Source organism: Aotus nancymaae, unplaced genomic scaffold (genome assembly GCF_030222135.1).
Source record: "Aotus nancymaae isolate 86718 unplaced genomic scaffold, 86718_ANA_hifiasm-v0.15.2.pri h1tg000103l, whole genome shotgun sequence".
Lineage (NCBI taxonomy): Eukaryota > Metazoa > Chordata > Mammalia > Primates > Aotidae > Aotus > Aotus nancymaae.
Genome location: NW_026988518.1, coordinates 194,491 through 211,079, shown reverse-complemented (window position 1 = coordinate 211,079; position 16,589 = coordinate 194,491). Strand labels below are relative to the sequence as shown.

The 16,589-nt window shown below is 37.3% G+C and overlaps 1 protein-coding gene across 3 annotated transcripts in view; it reads right to left on the bottom strand.

The window, feature by feature from the left end:
- The window catches only part of SASS6 (SAS-6 centriolar assembly protein), a 61,331-nt gene that overhangs the window by 17,045 nt on the left and 27,697 nt on the right, over positions 1-16,589 (bottom strand). For all 3 annotated transcript variants that reach the window (XM_012458448.2, XM_012458450.2, XM_012458449.2), the window contains 2 exons: positions 15,899-16,035; positions 12,621-12,749 (listed from right to left, as the gene is read on the bottom strand). In XM_012458448.2, the coding sequence (XP_012313871.2) occupies positions 12,621-12,749; positions 15,899-16,035 (266 nt within the window). The remainder of the gene's footprint in view (positions 1-12,620; positions 12,750-15,898; positions 16,036-16,589) is intronic.

Here is a 16,589-nt window from a genome sequence, read left to right as displayed (position 1 = left end):
CAGCAAACTGACACAAGAACAGAAAATCAAACACCGCATGTTCTCACTCATAGATGGGTGTTGAACAATGAGAACACATGGACACAGCGAGGGGAGCATCACACACTGGGGTCTGTTAGGGGGATATAGGGGAGGGATAGCTGGGGGTGGGGAGTTGGGAAGAGATAGCACGGGGAGAAATGCCAGATATAGGTGATGGGGAGGAAGGCAGTAAATCACACTGCCATGTGTGTAACTATGCAATAATCTTGCATGTTCTTCACATTTACCCCAAAACCTAAAATGCAATTAAAAAAAAAAAACAACTGCATCTCTACTAAAAATACAAAAATTAGGTGGGTGTGGTGGTGCACATCTGTAATCCCAGCTATTCAGAAGGCTGAGGTACAAGAATTGCTTGAACCCGGGACGTGGAGATCGCAGTGAGCCGAGATTGTACCACTGTACTCCAGCCTGGGCAACAGAGTGAAACTGTCTTTAAAAAAAATTGAGCTGATAAAAGAATCACAACCTGAAGAAGGATAGTCAGATCTTGAACCTAACAAGACTCATTGTTTGCTTTAAAAAAGAAAAATCACATTCTCCCTAGGATTTAAACAAAATCTGGGATCTCATAATATTCTAAAGTCCAGGATACAATCCAAAATCACTCAACGGAGAACTAGGGAAATGTAAGCAACTCATAAGGGAAAAGACAAACGAGAAGTCAACCCCAAGATGACACAAATATTGAAATTGTCAGAAAACAATTTCATAAAATCACCATAAAGCCATTATAACCATGCTCTAATAACACTGTTCAAATGTTCAAATGAATGTAAGAAAGTCTCAGCCAAAAAAAAAAAAAAAAAGAGAGAAAAGAAGAAAAGAGTCAAACGAAAATTTTAGAACAGAATAAAAAATCACTGAATGGGCTTGACAGTGGAATGGACAGAGAAAAAAGTAAACTTGAAAACAGATCATCAAATCTGAAAAACAGAAAAAATAAGAAGAGAAGAAAAGAAGAGAAAGTTGTGGACCTTCAGGAAAATAAAGATTTCTATTCATGTCTTTTGAGTCCTAAAAATAGTGTTCTGCAGAAAAAAATATTTGACTACATGGGAGGCTGAGGTGGGAGGATTGCTTGATCCTGGGAGGTCAAGACTGCCATGAGTTGTGTTCACGCCACAGCACTCCAGTCTGAGCTACAAAGTGAGACCCTGTCTCAAAAAAAATTTGAAGAAATAATGGCTGAACACTTCAAAAATGTGGCAAAAGATTCATGAAGCCTCGTAAACCCCCAAATGGATAAAGTCAAATAAGTTCAAAATCTATGCCCAGACATATCATTGTCAAACTGAAAAACTAGAAAAGAAGGCATTCCCAGGCAAGAAAAAGAGAACTGACAGAAGACTTCCTCTAAAAGAAATGCTAATGAATGTTCTATCATTCAGGGAAATTATACTGTAGAAGAACTTAGAATACCAGGAATGAAGGAAAAGAACAACAGAAATGGTAAACACTGGGTAATAAAATAAACTAGTCTTCTCTACTCCCCAGTCTTTTGTTTTGTTGTTGTTGTTGTTGTTGTTTGGGGAATGGAGTCTCTATCACCCAGGCTGGAAGACAGTGATGCAATCTTGGCTCACTGCAACCTCTGCCTTGCAGGTTCAAGAGATGAACCTCCCCGCTCTGAGTAACTGAGACTATAGGTGCGTGCCACCACCCTGGGCTAATTTTTTGTATTTTTAGTAGAGATGGGGTTTTACTGTGTTAGCCAAGATGGTCTCCATCTCCTGACCTTGTGATCTGCCTTCCTTGGCCTCCCAAACTACTGAGATTACAGACGTGATCCACTGCGCCCATTCCACTCCAGAGTTTTAAGTATGTATAATGGATGATAGCAAAAATTACAGATTGTCTGATAATGTTTCCAATGTATGCAGATACAATACATATGTTTATAAGTGGGAAAAAGGCAAAGGAACTGTATTGTGGCAAGGTATGCATATTCCACTTTAAGTGATAGTATATTAATTCTCCACACTATAAAAAGTTAAGTCTGTGTATTATAATGCCTGGAACAACCACTAAAATGAAAAATCATACAAAGAGATATGATCAAAAACAACAGAATAATTAAAATGGAATACTAAAAAATATTTTTAAAAACCCAAAAGAAGTCAGAAAAGGGGAAACAATGGACTTAAAAACAGAGAAAACAAGATCCTTAAACAAAAGAACCTCAAAATACATGAAGCAAAACCAGATAGAATTAAACGGAAAAAATTATATGAAATATCCATAATAACTGGAGATACCAAACTCTTCTCTCAGGAATAAAAACAAACAGAAAATTAACAAGTACACAGAAGAACTGAATAAAATCATCAACCAGGTAGATCTCATATTTAAACAACACTATCCCAACAAAAACAGAACACTTGTTCTTTTTTTTCTTTTTTTGTGAGACAGGGTCTCACTCTGTTGCCCAGGACAGAGTAGCGTGGTGCAAACACAGCTCACTGCCACCTCCATCTCCTGGGCTCAAGTGATCCCTCCCACCTCAGCCTCCCCCGTAGCTGGGACCACAAGTGTGCGTGACCATACCGAGCCAGATATTTGCTAATTTCCTTCAAATCTTCCATATGTTTTTCTGTTATAGATTTCTAGTTTAATTCTAGATTGGTTTAGGACCAAGGACATAGTTCAAATTGGTCAGTGTTCCATGTGTACTTGAAAAGAACAGGGCCGGGCGTGGTGGCTCATGCCTGTAATCCCAGCACTTTGGGAGGCCAAGGCGGTCAAATCACTTGAGCCTAGAAGTTTGAGATCAGCCTGGGAAACATGGCAAAACCCTCTCTCTACACAAAAATACAAAAATTAGCCACGTGTGGTGGTGTGCACCCGCAGTCCCAGCTACTCAGGAGGTTGAGGTGGGAGAATCGCGTAAGCCCAGGAGGTCGAGGCTGCAGTAAAAATGCAAATATCAAAATTTGCAGTATTTGCAAGACTGAACAACATATATAGCATTAAATGTTTAGATTAACATAAAACTCTTAAATCAGAATATAATCTACCGTGAGAAAGTAGGAAAAGGAGCCAAACTCAAGGCAATCAGAAAGGAAAAAATATTAAAGTGAAGAAATCAATAATCTGAAAAACCAGTGAAACCATAAGCTGCTTCCTTGAAAAGATCCATGAGAATGGTAACTTCTTGTCAAACTGACTTTTCAAAAAGACAAGGCAAAAATCACCATTATAAGTAATGAAAGAGAGGATATTATGACAGAGTCTATAGACATTAAAAAGATAATAATGGAATACTACAAACAACTCCATGCATATAAGCTTAAAATTTAGGTTAAATGATTTAATCCTGTGAAAGTCATAAACTAAACTGGCCCAAGAAGAAATAAGTAACTCAAATATTCTATAGCTATTGAAAAAAACTAACTCACAACTTAAAAAAAAACCTTCTGCAAAAAAATTTCCAGACCCAGATGGTTTCACTGGAAAATTCTACCATACATTTAAAGAAAAAAATAAAGCAACTCTATATACCAGAAAATACAAGAGAAATGATACTTTCCTGCTCATTTTCTGAGGCCAGTATCGTCCTGATTTAAATTTTTAAAAGACAGTACATGAAAAGTAAACTATAGGCCAATATACTTTATGAACATGGACACAAAATCAAACTATCAGAAAATTAACTCCAAGTTGGGTGCAGTGGCTCACGCCTGTAATCCCAGCACCTTAGGAGGCCAAGTCAGGTGGAACCCCCACATCTGACCTTGAGGTCAGAAGTTCAAGACCAGCCTGGCCAACATGGCAAAACCTTGTCTCTATTAAAAATACAAAAATTGGCCAGGCGTGGTGGCTCACGCCTGTAATCCCAGCACTTTGGGAGGCCGATGGGGGTGGATCATCTGAGGTCAGGAATTTGAGACCAGCCTGGCCATAATGGCAAAACTCCGTCTCTACTGAAAATATAAAAATTAGCTGGGTGTGGTGGTGCATGCCGGCAGTCTCAATCCCAGGCACTCAGGAGGCTGAGGCAGGAGAAATTACCTGAACATGGGAAGCAGAGGTTGCAGTGAGCTGAGATTGTGCCATTGCACTCCAGACTGGGCAACAAAGCGAGACTCTGTCTCAAAAATAAATAAATAAAAACACAAAATTTTTAAAAATAAAAAAAATTAGCTGGTGCAGTGGCAGGTGCCTGTAGTCCCAGCTGCTTGGGAGGCTGAGGCAGAAGAATCGCTTGAACCCAGGAGGCAGAGGTTGCAAGAAGTGGAGATTATGCCACTGAACTCCAGCCAGGGCAACACAGAAAGACTCTGCCTCAAAAAAAAAAAAAAAAAAGAAAAAAAAAGAAAAAGAAAGAAAATAAGAAAAAGAAAATTAACTCCAGCAATATATAAAAAGAATACACCATGACCAGGTGAAGTTTATCCCAAGAATACAAGACTAATATAATCTTAGACAATCAATACAATCTGTTAACTGATAAAAGCCACGTGACCATATCCATTGATGCAGAAGAAGCATTTGACAAAATTTAACATCCATTCATGATGAAAGTTCTTAGCAAACTAGGAATAGAATAAAACTCCCTTAATCTGAAAAATGGCCATCTAACAAAACCCTACAGCTAATAACTTAGGATGGAAGACTGAATGCTCTGCCCTGAAGCTCAGGAACAAGGCCAGAATATCTGCTCTCACATTTATTTAAATTGCACTATAGGCTGGGCACAGTGGCCTACACCTGTAATCCTGGAACTTTTTTGACAGCTGAGGCAGATGGATCGCTTGAGCTCAGGAGTTCAAGACAAGCCTGCTTGGCAACACGGCAAAACCCTGTCTCTACCAAAATTACAAAAAAATTGCCAGGTATGGTAGCATGAGCCTGTGGTACCAGCTACTAAGGAGCTGAGGTAGGATGATCGCCTGAGCCTGGGAGACAGAAGTTGTAGTGAGCTGAGACTGCACCACTGCACTCCAGGCTAGGTGACAATAAGATGTTGTCTCAAAAAAATCAATAAATTGTACTATAGGTTCTAGCCATTACAATAAGACAAGAAAAATAAATAAAAGGCAACCACAGTGGAAAGGAAGAAGTAAAAGTGTCATTGTTTTCAAATGACATAATTGTCTATGTGGAAAATCCAACAGAATTTACAGAAAACCACTAATAATGAGGGTAATAAATAAGTTTAGCAAGGTTTCAGGATACAAGATCAATATGCAAAAATGACATACATGTCTACACATCAATAAATATTCTGAAAAATAATAAAATCCACAATAGCATCTAAAAGAATTAAAGACTTAGGAAGAAATTCAACAGAAGAAATTCAAGACTCATACACTTAAAACTGTAAAACATTACTGAGAGAAATTAAAGATCTAAATAAATGGAAAGATTCTTAATACTCAGGATTGGAAGACAAAATACTGTCAAAACAGCATGTCTTCAAAAATTGATCTACAAATTCATTGTACATCTATCAAAATCCAAACAAACCATTTTGTAGAAACTGACAAGGTGACCAAACATTTATATGAAAATGTAAAAGATTTAGAACAATTTTGAAAAGGAAGAACAGAGTCTGTAGATTTATACTACTGACTTTCAAAATTTTTAATATAAAGTCATAGTAATTAAGATGCTGTGATATTGGCACAGGATAGGCATAAAGATCAATGAAACAGAATTAAGAATCCTGAAATAAATCCTTACACGGTGAACTGATTTTTAACAAAGGTGCTTAGACAATTCAACAGGAAGAAAGACTTTCCATAAATGGTACTAAGAACTGGATATCCACAGCAGGTGAGAAAAATGAACACTTCAAGCCATGCACACAAATTATTTCAAAATGGATCAGAGATCTAAATGTAACAGCTAAAAACTATAAAACTTGTAGAAGAAAATAAAGGAGAAAATGTTTTCAACCTGTGGTTGGACGGAGTTCTTATATACAACTCCAAAAGCATGATCCACAAAAGAAAAAAGTTTGATAAATTGCACTCCATCAAAAATTGAAACTTTTGTGTTTCAAAAGACACATTAATGAAAAGGAAAGCCATTGGGAAAAATATTTGCAAATCATATACTTGATAAAGGACATGTATCCAGAATATATAAAGAACTCTTATAATTCAATAAAAAGACAACCTTGTTTAGCAATGGTCAAAAGATTCAAATAGAAATGTCACCAAAGTAGATATACTGATGTTAAATAAGCACATGAATAGAGATACCCAACTTTAGTAGGTTTTAGGGAAATGCAAATTAAAATTGCAATGAGGTACTTCTGTGTATGCATTAGAATGGCTAAAATTAAACAACTGACTATATCAACTGTTGGAAGGATGCAGAACAACTTGAACTCTCACAATGCTGGTGGTTAATGGTAAAACCATTTTGGAAAAGTTTGGTAGTTTCTTAAAAATCAAACATATGCCACCAGCTATTCCATTCCTATGTACTCACCCACAACAAATATAAAGACTTGTACACATATGTTCACAGCAGTTTAATCTGCAATATCCAAAAACTTAAAACAACTCAAATGTCCATCAAGTGATGAATGAACAAATTGCGGCATATCAACACAATGAAATACTACTGAGCAATTAAAAGATATAAACTAATGATACACATTTCAGCCTTGATGAAACTCAAACACGGTATACAGAGTGAAAAGAAAAGACATGGGCCAGGCATGGTGGCACATGCCTGTAATTCCAGCACTTTGGGAGGCTGACACAGCCAGATGCCTTGAGCCCAGGAATTCGAAATCAGCCTCAACAACAAGGCAAAACTCCAACTCTACAAGAAATGTAAAAAAAGGTAGCCAGGCATGGTGGCACATACCTGTAGTCCCAGCTACTCAGGAGGCTAAGATGGAAGGATCACCTGAGTCCAGGGAGGTCAAGGCTGCAATGAGCCATGATTGTGCCACTGCACTCCATCCTGAATGATAGAGTGAGATCTTACCTCAAAAAAAAAAAAAAAGACACAAAAAAACTCCATGTTGTATGACTCTACTAACATGAAATACAGAAAAGTAGATTTTATTGTGACAGCTGATCAATTGCTGCCCAGGGCTAGAAGTGGGAGTATGGATTAACTGCAAACAGGCACTAAAGCACTTTTAGGGTAATATAAATGTTCCAACATTAAACTGTGATAATAACAGTTTCACAACTCTATAAACTGACTAAAATTATTGAACTAATCTTAAAATGAAAGGATTTTATAGTATGTAAATTATATCTTAATAATCTTTAAACTTAAAAAAAAGGAAGTATAATGAAGAATAAAGACAAACCAAAAACAGGAAAATAGCACATAAAAGCAACAGTAAATTAGTGTCCAGAATATGTAAAGAACACTTACAAAACCATTTTAGAAATGTTACAACTCCCAAACAACAACAAAAAAATGAATAAAAGAGCCAGGCGCAATAGTGCATGCCTATAGTCCCAGCTACTTAGGAGGCTGGGACAGGAGGATCAGATGAGCCCAGGAGTTGGAAGCCAGCCTGGGCAACACAGGGAGACTTCTATTGCTAAACAAACAAATGAAAAACGAAAACAAAAACTAATAAAGTAAATAAACAGGAATTTTACAGAATAAGAAATATAACCTATAAATATATAAAAAGATGTTTCTCACCTTAGTAATCAAGAAAACGTTAATTAACATCACACTAAGATACTATTTTAGTCACATGATATGCAAAAATGCCCTTGACACAGTTACTTCTAACAATGTATCCTATAAATCCATTTGGACCAGGCCACCAAGATGCATGTACAAAGATACTTGCTGGCGCACTGTATAAGCATCTAGATCAAAACAAACCTAATCATCCATATACTGAGTATTAGTTAATTATAGTACATCCATATATACTATGAAGTCATTAAAAAGAAACAAAAACTAACATTCTGATACACTGCAGTTACCTATTCCATAACACCATTAAATGAAAAAAGCAAGGCACAGAACAATGCACAAGTACTATTTATGCTTATATATAAAAACACTCATATATTTGAACATACATACCTATATATGCACATACATATGGTCTTATATATGCTTTGAATATTTTTGGAATATATCACAAGAAGTTCCTAACAGTATTTTTCTCTGAGAAGAGGACTGGGAACCAAAGTAGGGATTGTTAGATAGTACATCCTTTTGTACCTCTGGAAGCTTCTCATATTTACATATTATCTATTTTTAAAAACAGTTACTACCAAATAAACAAAAAATGTAGAACCCATCTAGGTGAATTAGATGGTCTATCAAACTGAATAATGCTATCTGTAGACAAAATCTGTCTCTGAATACACAGGCCAAACACCATCAAGATAAAGAAATTGAGGCAACAAGGCCTTGGGGAGCCTCCAGTCACACACATATGTTATTCTGTACTGGATGACACAGAGAAAACAAGCATTTCAGCATCTACAATTATACAATGTATCCTGGCAGGAGGATAAGAGATTCCTTCAGAGAAAATAAAAACGTAAAGGTTCCTATAGAAACTCAAACCCTAGAGAATAAAGTCAAAAGAGACCTTAGAGTAATTCAGAGTAATTTGTCAACAGGTCCGCGTTGGCTGTTATCAACTGACAAGTTCATCACTGAGAATCAAGAGATGCCTAGGACCCAGGGAGCCCAGGATCAGCTACCAGCCACCATCAGTGGATAACAGGGACCACTTTCAGCAACCACTCTGTGTTTGGGAATGAGGGCTCCCAAAACCAGCTTAACATAGCCTCTTGCTCTGCCCGCCTTGTGGGAGCTGATAAACTGAGTTACATTTCCATTCTGTTGCTGGCTCAATGAAAAAGGACGGCTGTCTCTCCAGAGTTCAAGTGTTAGAATGAAAAGCTGGAGCTTACTCAAAATAATGCTGTGTATTATTGTGTCTCCTCTCCACTCCACTACTATTTTGCAGTTCATGACCACTGTGTATGGCATTTCCAGACTTTGTTTCTTGGTCTTAACAATAAAAAGAATTGTCTCCCTAAACCTTTCAATCAGATTTAAAAAAAAAAAAAGATAAATACATCAATCATCTGGCTCCTTTCTCATTGCAGAAAACCACATACTTCACAATATCCTTGATGAAAGTTTGACCTTGAAAATCAAGAATTTAACCCAAGCTGGGCAAGGTGGTTCATGCCTGTAATCCCAGCACTTGGGAGGCTGAGGCAGGTGCATCACTTGAGGTCAGGAGTCAGAGATCAGTCTGACCAACATGATGAAGCCTCATCTCTACTAAAAATACAAATATTAGCCAGGTGTGGTGGCACACACTTGTAATCTCAGCTACTCAGGAGGCTGAGGCATGAGAATCACTTGAACCTGGGAAGCGGAGGTTGCAGCGAGCTAAGATCATGCTGCTGCATTCCAGCCTGGGTGACAGAGTGAGACTCTGTCACAAAAATAAATGAATAAATGAATGAATGAATAAACAGTTTAGTTTTAAAGACATTACAATTTATTATCTAATGGTGTTTCACCACAAAATGTTAAGCACCATAGTGTCAGGGGGTTCACTGCTGTGATCTCCTGCAACTAGATTATGCCTGGCCATAGCAGATAGACATTCATTAAATACTTGTTCAATGAATAAATTTTTGGCTATCGTTGTCTTCAAAAGTAAAAGAGAAAAAACAAGTAGTTTTGTCTACCTTGCTTTAAAATTATCAAGTATTTGTTCTATTTGTCAGAATAGCACAATCTTGTTAAATATTTTGACATATTCTTTCAGCATTATTTTGTTTCTTGCCAAATTTCTCATGTTATTTTACATTCCCAGTTAAACATCTACTTGAATGTATTCAATCTTGACAGTAACATTTTAAGATATCAGGTATATCACAGGTTCAATGTCACACAATAAAAGGGTGATTTTTAAAAACTGTAATTCAAAAGTACATGTTTTAATCAACATAGCTGCTAGCACAAAACTACCTAGATCAATGATCACCTTTGAGTCTGAGAGGACAAAATAGGCTGTAATTAGGACCATTCACTGAGTCTGAGAGGAAACTCTTACAAGTTTCATTTACATCCATTGTTAGTCTCATTCCGTAATTTCTATTTTTGAATATATTTTATTATTAATACATAACATTTATGAATCATTTATCATGTATCAGGTACTATTCTAAGCATTAATTTGCTTAACTCAATAATCCAGTAAGGTAGAGAAAATTATCACTCCATTTTACAAGTGGGGAAACTGAAGTGTAAGAGTTGAATGTTGTTTGTTGTTCAGTGGCTTGATCAACTTCATGTTGATAGAGGCAGGTTTTAAATCCTAACATCAGATTCCACTTTCTTAACCAATAATTATACTGTATATAGTATTTCAGTAGTATATGCATAAATAAACAAACATTAATGTATTTGAGATGAGAGTGCAAAATAATAAACATTAATGTATTTGAGATGAGAGTGCAAAATGTTTTATTTTAGGTTTTTTTTTCCTGTTAAGGATACATTATCAAAAGAATATGGAGATCACCGATGTAAGAAACACTGAAAGTCTTGCTCCTGTATTTAAGAACATATTTATTACAATGATTCCTCTAATTCCACAAGACCTATAAGAGTGTTATTATTTTGTAAGTCACCTTTAGTCCTACCAAGTAGACAACTGTCTCTAGTAGCACCTGTCCTCATTTTGGACAATATATATACGTATACAACGTGTATACGTGTGTATATACGTATATATGTGTATACATGTATACACGTGTATACATGTATACATACACATATATACTGTATATATATTGTATATACACACATGTATATATACGTGTGTGTGTGTGTGTGTGTATATATATATTTTCCTGGAAAGTTGTTTAAAATAAAAAACAACTGTGAATTCACTCATAGTTCTAAAGAAAAAAAGATCCCAAGATGCAACCACACTCAAGTATTCTGATATTGATAATAAAATAGCATTCCTTTGAATGCACTTATCTAATTCTCCTTAATAAGCAATGCAAGAAGAGCCAATTATATTCATCTAAGTACTCGTTACATAACAGTATTCCAGGCATAAGAATTCAGGCTTAATTCTCATTTCATTGAGAATTCTCCACAGCTCCTAGTGATAATAAGGCTATGGCTAAACAGAGCACATTCCTAAGCAACACAGTCAACTTATTTTTAGAGTAACCCAGACCTAATTTGATAAAGTTTATAATACCAGTTTCAAAGTCCTCAATTTTATCTTTTTTTTTTTTGAGAGAGAGTCTTGCTCTGTTGCCAGGCTGGAGTGCAGTGGTGCGATCTTGGCGCACTGCAACCTCTGCCTCCCAGTTCAACCGATCCCCCTGCCTCAACCTCCTGAGAAGCTGGGACTACAGGCACATGGTACCACGCCCAGCTAATTTTTTGTATTTTAATAGAGATGGGGTTTCACCATGTTGGCCAGGATGGTCTTGATCTCCTAACCTTGTGATCCACCCACCTCAGCCTCCCAAAGTGTTGGGATAACAGGGGTAAACCACCATACCGAGTCAATTTTATCTTTTATAAAATATTTTTTCATAAATGTTCATCTCATTATTTAAGAAAAAAATAAATCTGAACCTGAAGTTAGCAATGAAAATAAAAGGAGTGACTGATCGGGGTAAATTAAACTATTGTGAAAACAAAATTATAATATATATTAAACAACATATAAATCTAACATAATAATAAAAATGATAAAAAAAGAACTCAAATGGGTAGAAGAAAGCCTTAACAAATAAACCAAGGATTGGAGGGATTGCTAGTCATATCTTATCTGAGATAACATCAGAACTAAATTGTAGAATTTGATTTAAGCCTGCCCTACCAGACCTTTAAATTCTAGCAATGGACTCCAAATCATAGCTGTGACTCCAACAGTATGAAGTCAGAAATCCTAGTTAGGCTTGAGAGTTGTAGGAGATACAAGCAGAAGAATAAAAATGGAAAGGCTGGTCAGGCATGGTGGCTCAGGACTGCAATCTTAGCACTTTGGGAGGCCAAGGCAGGCGGATCACTTGAGGCCAGGAATTTGAGACCAGCCTGGCCAACATGGCGAAACCCCACCTCTACTAAAAACACAAACAAATTAGGCAGGTGCGGTTGGTGCACACCTGTAATCCCAGCTACTCAGGAGGCTGAGGCAAGAGAATTGTTTGAACCCAGGAGGCAGAGGGTGCAGTGAGCTGAGATCGCACCACTACACTTCAGCCTGGACAACAGAGAGAGACTCTGCATCAAAAAAAAAAAGGTTGAGTGGTAATAAGGTTTAAATAGATTGATGTCAAGATTTTATAAATTACAGTGACTCAAGCAATATATAGTACATATATTTCTGTATACGTAATTTATTTTATAAATTACAGTGACTGAAGAAATATACAGTGCATATATTTCCTGTAGACACAGATATTATTCAGTAATGTATTTATCTAATATACACTACTGCTAATGTATTTATCTAATACATTACTGAATATCTAAAAGAATAAATGAAACTTTAAAAAATGCAAAATGTTTGTATGCTAATAAGTTGCTATATATTTTCCAGAACACGTATTAGTTAATTTGGCTACCTTTGTTCCTGAACCAGGGTGGCTGGTATTTTTGGCAGATATCGAATGAGGGAAGGTATTCTGGAATGCAAATGCAGAGGAGACAGGATAACCAATCCCACAAGTTGGGTAAGTCAGTCTACCATCAGCCTAAAAATAAAAACAAAGATGATTAAACATGAAAAATTAATTGTAAATAGTATTTGCTGATTGTAAGGCTGGTTGCCTCGCTGGGAGCCAAATGGACACACCCTTCTCTCTCTGCGCCTGAAAACTACGTCACCATTCTAAGTGCATTACTCAGCATCTGGCCTCTCCACTCTGGCTCCCCACACCCATTTCCGCATTCCAATCTGAGTCCTGCACTCATCAGCAAACTATGCACTCGGTCCCACCGAAATTTTCAAAAATCCCGCCAAAGACCTGCCCTATGGCAGCTTGCCCCGTACGTCCTCAACCAGCCCACTTGCCAGTAGCCCAGCTTGCCTGCCAATGGCGGCTTGCCTCGTCCATGCCCAGTCCCTTCATAACCAATGAGACTACCTCCACTTTGTTTCCCCCGCAGCCGATCAACTACCTCCACTCCCTATAAAACCCCACGCCCCAAGAAGAGAAGCGCAACTTCTTTGGCCCCTTTCCCGGACCATAGAACCTTGCCTGGGAGCTGAATAAATTGGCTTTTAATTTCCTTGCTCCGGTCTCTGTTTCCTCATTAACTCGGCAATAAACCTTACACTGATCAGGAGGCATTAGCATCTGTTATAATAACTAATAATTAAGAGCTCTATCTCAGAGGCTAATCTTGTTTATCACAACACCACAAAACTCTGCTTTATTATCTACCATGAGGCTGAGATAACTTTGAACCATTTCAAAGTAGCTCTGCAAGCTTGGATAAAACAAACTACTGGGCCTGCCTTTGTACTAAGTTAAAGCCAAGCCTCTGAACCAACTTGTTTCACTCTAAGTCTCCTAAAAAAGGGGAGAACAGGGGAGTCTGGAAATCAATAGGTCAATCAGAGATAAAATAAAAATAATTTTCTGTCAGGCTGAGTAAAAACAAGATCAGTGTTTTTAAATGGACTAATTGAGACAATAATTGGTTTTGCCACTAATTTTCAATATACTGGCAATGTTATGAAAACAAAGTTTATTTTTATTCTAACAGGCCAATTGGAACACAAATCTTGAGAAGCATTTGTGCACACCAATGGATGCACAACAAAAACACCTTTCACACAGCTATCATCCGTCATTCAAGGTTAAGCCAGTCAAAAAATTATTTTAACTTTGTAATTCAGCCCCAGGCACTTCTTTCTGCACCTTTCTCCCATCTAACAGCAATCATTCCCCTTTTAGACATCCAGTACTCTAGTAGGTGGAGGATCTTGTGACCAAAACCATACGGAGTTTGGATTTTGAGATACTTGGCACTTGTGTGTGTGTGTGTGTGTGTGTGTGTGTGTGTGTGTGTGTGTGTAACCACCCAATGGGTTCACCTTGCTCACTGCCTAAACAGAGCCAATGACTTACCACAGTAGATTAGATTAAAAACTCAATTAGGTATCTGAATTTTAAACCTTCTGCCAATGCCCTCCAGCCAGAGACCACCAGGAACACATATATAGATAGATATACAAGCTAGATTTATTGCTCCTTGCAACAAGGGAAAGTGCACACCATGAAGAAACATGGGTATCTCCAAAAGTGGGTATTAAGAGAGATTTATTTATTGGATTTAAGCACGTTAGGTGATTTAAGAAAAAGTTTAAGTGGTGCTTTGCTATGGATTGGAAGTTACTGGGAAATGGGGATAAATGTATGACTGGTATCCTGTCTAATAAGGCAGGAATAATGTATTAAGGCCAAAGCTTTGTAATTAAAGAGGCAGCAGCCGTTCATGTTAGCCAGGATAAAAGGATGCTTATGGGCCATATTTGTGATTTAACAATGTTCATATTGTTGTCTGTGTTCAGATATGACTATGAAATAGTTTTGTTTTTGTATTGACACAGTCACAGAGTAACCTTGTCTAATGTAAATATTCTGTGAAATTGTTGTGTTCAACAGGAGAGTCCCAAGGCCTATGTGTGGATGCTAGGCAAGCTCCTAGCAGCACCTAGGGCTAACCACCTGATAGTACCAAACAACCTCTGAATGTAAGAAGTGCTTTTCTTTTTCTCCATTTTTTCTTTTTTTTTTTTTTTCGAGACAGAGTCTCACTCTGTCACCCAGGCTGGAGTGCAGTGGCACGATCTTGGCTCACTGCAACCTCCACCTCCTGGGGTCAAGCGGTTCTTCTGCCTCAGTCTCCTGGGTAGCTGGGATTATAGGCATGCACTGTCGCGGCCCAACTAATTTTTGTATTTTTAGTAGAGGCAGGGTTTCACCACATTGACCAGGCTGGTCTTGTCCTCCTGACCTAAGGTGATTCACTCACCTTAACCTCCCAAAGTGCTTGGATTACAGGCATGAGCCATCATACCCAGCCTCCCTTTTTCCTCAGGGGAAAAAAAATTAAGCAGGGATAGGCACAGGGGCTCACACCTATAATCCCAGCACTTTGGGAGACCGAGGTAGGAGGACTGCCTGAGCCCAGGAGTGGAAGGCCAACCTAGGCAACATAGTGGGACCTCATCTCTACCAAAAAATCAAAAATTAGCTGGGTGTGGTGGCACGTGCCTTTAGTCCCATCTACACAGAAGGCTGATGCAGGAGGATTTCTTGAGCCCAGGAGGTCAAGGCTGCCATGAGCCATGATCCCGCCACTGCACTCCAGCCTGGGCAACAGAGCGAGGCCCTGTCTCAAAAAAGAAAAAAAGTCTGGTCCTGGGAGCTAGAAAGCTTCTATCTCATAACCAGTTTCTTATAGAATCTAAAGATGACAAGCCTGCTTATAGAACTTTTTCTTTTTTACTTTTTTTTTGATAGAATTCAGTTTATGCTTAAGCCTAAATCCTGAATTCTCTCTTCTTGAAGTCTCCTAAATGTTTCACGTGTGTGTGTTTTAAAGTTTTTCAGTATATTTGATATTACTTTAGTTATCGCTGAAAGATTCTGATACCCAGTCAAGTCTTACAAAGAAGTGTGCCCTTGAAACTCAGCCTCTTTGTTCAAGGTAAATGTGTCTTTGTTCCACTTCCAGCGGCAACTTAAACTCTATTTCAGTGCTAATAACCATAGGACTCCACTTTGTATTGGTACTAGCACCTTAAATAATGGAAATTTCCTAACAATCTGGGAATACTTTTGTTTCAGGAAATTCACTAACATCACTCACATCTTGTTTTAAATCTTACCATATTCAGGTTAGGAGATATTCCACTTCTGATTGCATTGCTGCTAGAATAGGCAGGTGGAGTAATAGAAGGTCCCAATACATCTTGCTTTCTCACTAGCTGATTTTCATTTAGTTCTTTATTTAACCATGTGATTACTTAAATAAAAGAACAAGAAGCAAGGTAAAGAATTTTCAGTTTTATTTTTCTAATCATCTTAAACATTTAAAAATTACATTAAGATATACTTAATTTTAACTTTTCAACTACCTGACATCACAGGAGAGCAATACAGGTTCACCTAAATTTTTGTTACTAAAGTTTCTTATTTTAGAAACTGCCACATAGAACTCCTTATTCTGTTACTCTTCGAAGCACATATTTCTGCTAGTCAAGCAACTCTCTGAAAGCTTTCACTTTTAGAATATCTTATAGTTTACTTAAAATTCACAGTCTTATGTATGATACCCAGTAGTATAAACTGAGAAAATGTTAATTAAAATCTTATTTTATGTTTTGGTTTCAAACAATTCATATTGTTATTATTAGGTAAACACAGCAATTAAGCAAAGGAGTAGTGAAGAATTTAAATAATAAATTACAGTCAACATTTGCAACAATTTTAATTGTGGGTTACTGGCATATGGGACATGGTTTGCTTTATAAAGATAACTGTTTTACTGGGCAGATGATATAAACTTATAGCAAAGAC